This window comes from Amblyomma mixtum, chromosome 7, assembly GCF_055824585.1.
Source record: "Amblyomma mixtum isolate Tamu chromosome 7, ASM5582458v1, whole genome shotgun sequence".
Taxonomy (NCBI): domain Eukaryota; kingdom Metazoa; phylum Arthropoda; class Arachnida; order Ixodida; family Ixodidae; genus Amblyomma; species Amblyomma mixtum.
This window is the reverse complement of record NC_143018.1, coordinates 153,081,309-153,088,198: the sequence shown is the minus strand read 5'-3', so window position 1 is coordinate 153,088,198 and position 6,890 is coordinate 153,081,309. Positions and strand designations below refer to the sequence as shown.

The following is a 6,890-nucleotide window of genomic DNA, read 5'->3' as shown; positions in this document are numbered from 1 at the left end:
ACTTAAACCCATTTTTGTCTGCCCAAACCGAAAGTCGGTTTAATGTCAGTTGTATCTGTCGTTCACAGGTTGGTAGGCTGGACGATGTACATGCTATTTGAAGGTCATCGACATATAAAGAATGCATAATGGACTTTGGAAATATCTTGGCTATGGAATTTATTTTCACGAGAAAGAGGGTAGTACTTAAAATACACCCCTGCGGAACCCCATTCTCCTGAACGAATTTTTTGGAAAGGGTGGAACCTAGGCGTACATGAAAGGAACGCTCAGAAAGGAAGTCTTTTAAGCAGTTCAGCATCCTTCCGCGGATACCCAGGTCCGCTAGGTCACGGAGTATGCCAAACCTCCAAGTGGTGTCATATGCTTTCTCCATATCAAAAAATATTGCTAGGCAGTGTTGTTTATGTATGAATGCTTCTCTAACTGTATTTTCCAGGCGGACGAGATGGTCAGTTGTTGAACAAGATTTTTTGAAACCGCATTGGTGGATGTCGAGAAGTTCACGGCTTCTAAGGACAAACATCAGCCTAATGTTAACGACGCTTTCGAACGATTTTTCGAGACAGCTTGTGAGGGCTATGGGCCTGTAACTGTTGGGGGAGGTTGGTGGTTTTCCGGGTTTCAAGAATGGTACAATAATGGCCTTTTTCCATGCTTCAGGTATTTTTCCTGACACCCATATTTTGTTGAAAAAACTCAAAAGTGCTTCTACAGATGGCTGAGAAAGATGTGCCAGCATTTGATAATGAATTTGATCAGGGCCGGGCGCGGTCTGTTTCCCAGCAGATAAAACTCTGTTTATTTCATGAATTGTAATGAGACTATTGTATGCTTCATTTGTGCAGGCGCTTTTAGGGAGTCTTTGTTTCTCAGATGTGTTTTTGTATTGTAGAAATTCTTGTGTGTAGTGTGAAGAGCTCGAAACGTTAGAGAAATGTTCGCCTAAGATGTCTGCTTGTTCTGCTATACTTGTTTGTGCACCAGGGTCTGTAAGAAAGGGAATTGTGAAAGGGGAGAAGCTGCCATTCAGTTTGCGAACTTGCTCCCACATTTTTTTTGATGTGACGGAACTGCTTATGGATGATATGTAGCTTTGCCATGAGTTTTTTTCCGCATTACGACGGATATGTCGTGCTTTTGCGCGGGCTTTTTTAAATCTTATGAGGTTCTCAGCTGTTGGATACCTGCGAAAAATTCCCCAGGCTTTGTTCTGCTTCTTTTTTGCATCTCTGCAGTCTTGGTTGTACCAAACCTTGTGGTTTTGGCGTACCGCTCCCGAAGACTGAGGAATGGCTACGCGCGCAGCAGTTATAATACAAGTTGTAATTATTTCGTTGAGATCGTCTACACTAAGATCATCCGAAAAAATTTTATCCAGTGCGGCCTTTTCCTGAAATAGTGCCCAGTCAGCTACGTGGAGCTTCCAACGACGTGGTTTGCTAGGAATGATTGATGGTGGTGATGACAAGCTAATTACTATAGGAAGGTGATCACTTCCGTACGGATTTTGGAGAACATCCCAATTAAAATCAGTAAAAACGGAGGGTGAACTAAAAGACAAGTCTATGCAACTCATTTTTCCTGAGGCAGGGTAACAATACGTAGGTTTACCTGTGTTCAGCAGGCAAACGTCGTTGCACAAAATAAAATCTTCTAAAACACGACCTCTAGTGTCAGTCTGTTCACTTCCCCAAAAAACAGAGTGGGCATTAAAATCTCCAACTACCAGATATGGCTCTGGCAGCTGTTCTAAAAGTGTTTCCAAGTCATTAAGTGTAACTGTTTGGTGTGGCCCGAGATATACAGAACATATTGTAATTGTTTTGAAATGTAGGACGGTGACTGCAACAGCTTCATAGTTAGTTTGAAGTTTGATTTCGCGAGTTGCAACCCCGCCTTGGATGACAATAGCAACACCTCCAGAGAGCCTGCTAGTTTGCTCTCTGTCAGAACGAAAGACTTTGTATTTCTTCAAAAAATTCTTGTGTTTAGGACCTAGGTTCGTTTCCTGTAGGCATAACGCCACAGGGGAGAAAGTGTCTAAAAGATCTTTTATGTCACTGTAGTTATGGAAAAGTCCACGGCAGTTCCACTGTATAAGGAACGCCATTTTCTGTGGATTTTTTAAGGAAAAGTGGGAACCTAGGTTTCTGGTTTAGGGGGACCCGTGATTCGGGTCCTTCCTTTATTTTGGCGGTCAAGTGAGCTTTGCCGCCCGTGCAGGGCGAGCGTGCCGGGTGATACATCCATCGCCTCGGCGGAGGCGCTGGAGGCCCGCGGGGATGCCGCGCGTGTACGAACTTCAGACCTCCTCCTAGAGGGGGTGGTCTGATCGTCTGCCGACTCAGGGGACGGCAAGACCTTTTTGGGGGGTGGCAAGGCAGCGTTTGCTGACCCTGCCGGGGGCGCAGATGGCCCTGCCTGAGGCTTTGCCTGGGCAGTGGCCGGAACGCGGTGCGGTGCAGCGCCCCCGCGCACCACATCAGCGAAGTTTGTTCTTGCTGTGAAGTTGAACGTGTTCTTTGCATGAAAAAGTTGTCGTGCTTCCTTGAAAGTTATGTTTTGCTTTGTCTTCATTGTTATTATTTCTTTTTCACTTTTCCATGACGGACATGATCTGGAATAGGAGGGATGATCACCATCACAGTTTGCGCACCGCAGTGCTGCTGCTTCACAGTTTTCAGAAACGTGTTCGTTTGATGCGCATTTTGCACATGTTTTTCGGCCACGGCAGCTCTGTGAGCCATGACCGTATCGCTGGCAGTTGAAACACCGTCGCGGGTTTGGGATATAGTGTCGGACATTTATTTTGAGGTAACCAACTTCTATTGATTCAGGTAGTATGCTTGAGCTGAACGTGAGGACAAGATGTTTTGTTGCTATTTCTTTGTTTTCCTTTCTAATCTTAATGCGGTGAACATTGATGACATTCTGGTCTTTCAGACCTTCGAGCATTTCTTCTTCTGTGAGTTCAAGGAAATCGATTTCGGAGATCACTCCCCGGACGGTGTTCAAAGATCGATGTGCAGTAATTGAGACAGGTATATCCCCAATGGACATCAAGTTGGACAGTTTAGAATATTGGTCGTTGTCTTTCAGTTCTAGTAGGAGGTCACCGCTAGGCATTTTTTTTAGCTTGTAACCTGTGCCTAAGGCACTGGTTAGGGTTCTTGTTACTATGAATGGGGATATTGTTCGGGCAGTCTTTTCTGTTGCTTCACTGTGAACAACATGAAACTTTGGGAACGTTTCTTTCGATTTCTGAAAGTATTGAGTAGTCACTTCGGTCCGCACTCTTTTTTGAGGGCGATCAGGTTTGGAAAGAGGGGGAGCCATAAAAAATTGATGTTTTTCGGTCATGGTGCCAGCCACCCACCATGGAGCCCAACAAGGGGACGCGACAGGAACTTGAAAGAAAGTCCTGCCCACGCCAGCTGTACACCTTAACTATAACCTAATATGACTCAACTCAGGGTAGTTGGTCACACACGGTTAACCCTCGCCGCCAGGAAAAAGAGGAAAAACGAAGAAAAGAGGAGGATACAGGAGAGTTGTAAGAAAGGAGATAGGAAAGTGAAAGATGGAGAGGAGAACAGGAAAAGGCGACTGCCGATTTCCCCCGGTCGGGTCAGGCCGGAGGTGCCGTCTACAGGAAGCTGGGGCCAAAGTGGTGTGTTGCCTCCGCCGAGGGGCCTTAAGGGTCCAAACGCTCGGCATCGGCTCAACCACCAGGATCCCCTTTTCCCCGGACACGGCGATGCCACGCACGGCTAAGCGCGGATGCTCGGGTCCGTGGTGACGCATTGTTCACCATCATCCCCCTGCGGGGATGTCCCTGCGGATGCTCGGGTTAACCCCGTGGTGTCGCCACTCACCAACGTCTGCATGCTGCAGACGCCTCCCTGCGGGGAGCTCTAAAAAGTGACCAGTCGGCGAGGTGGAGCTTCCAGCGACGTGGCCTTGTAGGGATTATTTCCGGTGGGGATGTTAAAGTGATTAGTACAGGGAGGTGGTCACTGCCATATGGATTGTCAATGACATCCCATTTAAAATCATTAAAAACAGAAGGTGAGCTAAAAGACAAATCTAAAAAGGTCATTTTCCCCGAGGCAGGGGAGCAGTAGGTGGCTTTTCCTGTATTTTCCTGTAGTAACGCTGTTGCTTATGTTCTCGTTTAATATTTTCTCTACCGCAACCCAGATGGCATAACATTCAGCAGTGAAGATGGATGCATACTGCGCCGACCAGCCGCCTTGGGGACTGAGGGCGGAACAAATTTAGCCACTTCCCAGAACTGAGCTAACCCCACTGGTGAAATGTCCGGGCAGGTGCTTTGACCTTAGTGGACATGTCGTGGCGGGATATCTCAGACGTCGACTCGTTTCCCCTGGTATCGAAATGAATATTGCTCGCGTAAACGTTAACATTCAAAGATTGAGTAATGGTATAACGTCTATACTTCTCGCCATTTATTTTTCAATAACAAAGCGCAAAAAGTTTTTGTGCAAATAAAATAAAAAATCGTTGTTCCTATTTTTTTCTTTTTTTATATAGAGCAGTCTGTCTGCTCCCCCTAAAACCACTGACTGAAGTAATGTACGGTTGTTAAGGTTGGTTATTTCTCTAAAAATGACGCAAACATCAGCGAATAGGTGAATATGAGAATCCATAAGAGAGCGGGGATCATTAATGTTAAATCAGGAACAGTAGCTAGGGTCCATGAACTGAACCTTGTGGAACTCCGGAAGACACCTCTGTAAAACAGGTGTTATAACCGTTAGCAAAAACTAATTGTGAGCGATTAAGTAGACATTCAATCCATTTCAATAAGTTACAGTCAATATTAAGATGTTTTGGTTTGTGAGCCAAAAGGTTGTGACATACATCGTCGAAAGCCTTTGAAAAATCCAGAAATACACAGTCAGTGATGATAGGTCTAGAATACAGTGCAATGCATGTGTAAACTATATTAACTGTGTTTCGCAAGAGTAAGGTTTTCGAAAACCATGTTGCGCTGACATAAAAAAGTTGTTCAATGAAAGGAAGTTAACAAGGTTGGTGAATATTGTATGTTTGAACATTTTGGGTTAAGTATTGGTAAGGGATATGGGACGATAATTAATAGGGGGATGCTTTGCTGCCGGATTTGTAGACAGTAACCACCTTTCCGATCTTCCACTCAGTAGCAGAGTTGACTAGTCAACGCTGGAAAAGTTTGGTTAGTATAATGGGCGAATAAGCTGCAATGCTTTTCAAGTAACGCAGTCATAACCCGGAGCGGAATGAACACTGAGTCCATCAATAAGCTTATTCACACCAGTAGGAGCAAAAGTTATAGGTGGCATGAAAACATAATTGAAGTGGTGAGTTGTAGGCATATGTATACACCAGATATGGGTGTAAAGTTGTCAGTGATTTCGCGGTTAAGAATCGTGACGCGAACGTCGGAAGGGATGGGGTCGCCTAACGGGTGAGATAACGCAAAAATATCGTCAGTGGAAGGATTAATGACCCGCCAGAATTTTTGACATTGGTGGTTACATGTGAGTGGAAGTGCTTTTAGCGCTTTTGAGCGCCTGAACATACATGTTGGAAGACGCTGAATACGAAGTCCGATCACTCACTAGTTGGCGAGAACTTTACGATGCGGTAGAGGCTTTCTTTTTGTTAGATAAACGTTTAATGTGATTATTACAACAGGGAGCTATTGAGTGGGTGGTAAAAGTGCGTTCAGGAGTGTATTGTTCTGTGAGTTGGGTGACTATAGCTGTGAGCATGCTCCAGTTGGTTTGAATGCTGCGGACACCAAAGCTATGGGAACGCATCGATAAAAAAATAGTTCATTATTTATCGCCTGAAAATTTCCTCCCTTGTAGTCTCGTATTAGTATCTTTTTCTTTTTGTTAGTGTTTAGAGTGGCTAGATTAATGTCAGAGTGCATTAGCAAGTTGTCGCTGATGCCTGGCAGGTATGTAATAGGTGAAACTATGTGAGATCGATTTGTCAGGATTAAATCTAGCGTATTCGCCGCGTTGGCTGTTATAGTCCCTTGTGAGCACAAATGCACTAACGAGAATACTGAGCGCACATCTAAAAATTCGCGACTTCGAGACGAGAACGGGACATTAAAGGGGAGTTGGTATTCCATGTTATCTTCGAAAAAAAATAGATCGGCAAATAAAACAATACTGAAATAGATCATGGTGCTTTGTTTTTAAGTGTTTCCATAAAAAAGTATGGCAACAGATAAGGAAAGGCTTAGGTGACCGTGATCGAGGAGGTTAGACTGAATTATAGTGCAACAGCTTGAAGCAGGTCTTTACATCATTCGTATATACTAGAACATTGCAGGAGCCCGGACAGAGCAAAATTACACAAATTACGTATGAATAGGAATCATGGCAGGAAAGTGGATGAAATATAGCTAAAAGAAGAATTGTGAACCGAAGCAAAGTATGTAATGAGCCAGAAATATGCCTATCAAAGAAGGCACTGCACTGAGAAAATGGACAGCATGAAATAAATGAGCAGCACAAGTCCAGCGTACAGGCCTTTATCAAAGAATTTATTTTTTGTTTATTTACCACGTCCTGGTAGTGTTAGCTCCATAAAGCATTATCAAAATTATCACAATTTTCAGTTTTATTTGCTTAGAAGAACGTTAGAAGAACTTAGAAGAACGTTAGAAGAACGTCTGTTGAAAATAGTTGAAGAATTTAAGTATTTAGGTGTATGTTTCACGTCATCGCTCTGCTGGCATCGGCACGTTGGTTATATAGTTGGAAAGGCCTGCAAATCCTTAGGATTTCTCCGCCGAAACATCCGTTCCTTCCCGCAAGCTAACAAAGAACTCCTTTACAAAACTTATGTGCGGTCAGTGTTGGAGT

The 6,890-nt window shown here is 44.2% G+C and overlaps 1 protein-coding gene across 1 annotated transcript; it reads right to left on the bottom strand.

Annotated features, from left to right (window-relative positions):
• Nucleotides 1–570: 570 nt before the first annotated feature.
• LOC149337889 (uncharacterized) lies at nt 571–3,609 on the bottom strand. The gene has a single exon (XM_089553585.1). It carries the CDS (start codon nt 3,361–3,363, stop codon nt 2,146–2,148), a length of 1,218 nt encoding a protein of 405 aa, XP_089409711.1. The 5' UTR covers nt 3,364–3,609; the 3' UTR covers nt 571–2,145.
• Between the last annotated feature and the right edge of the window lie 3,281 nt (nt 3,610–6,890).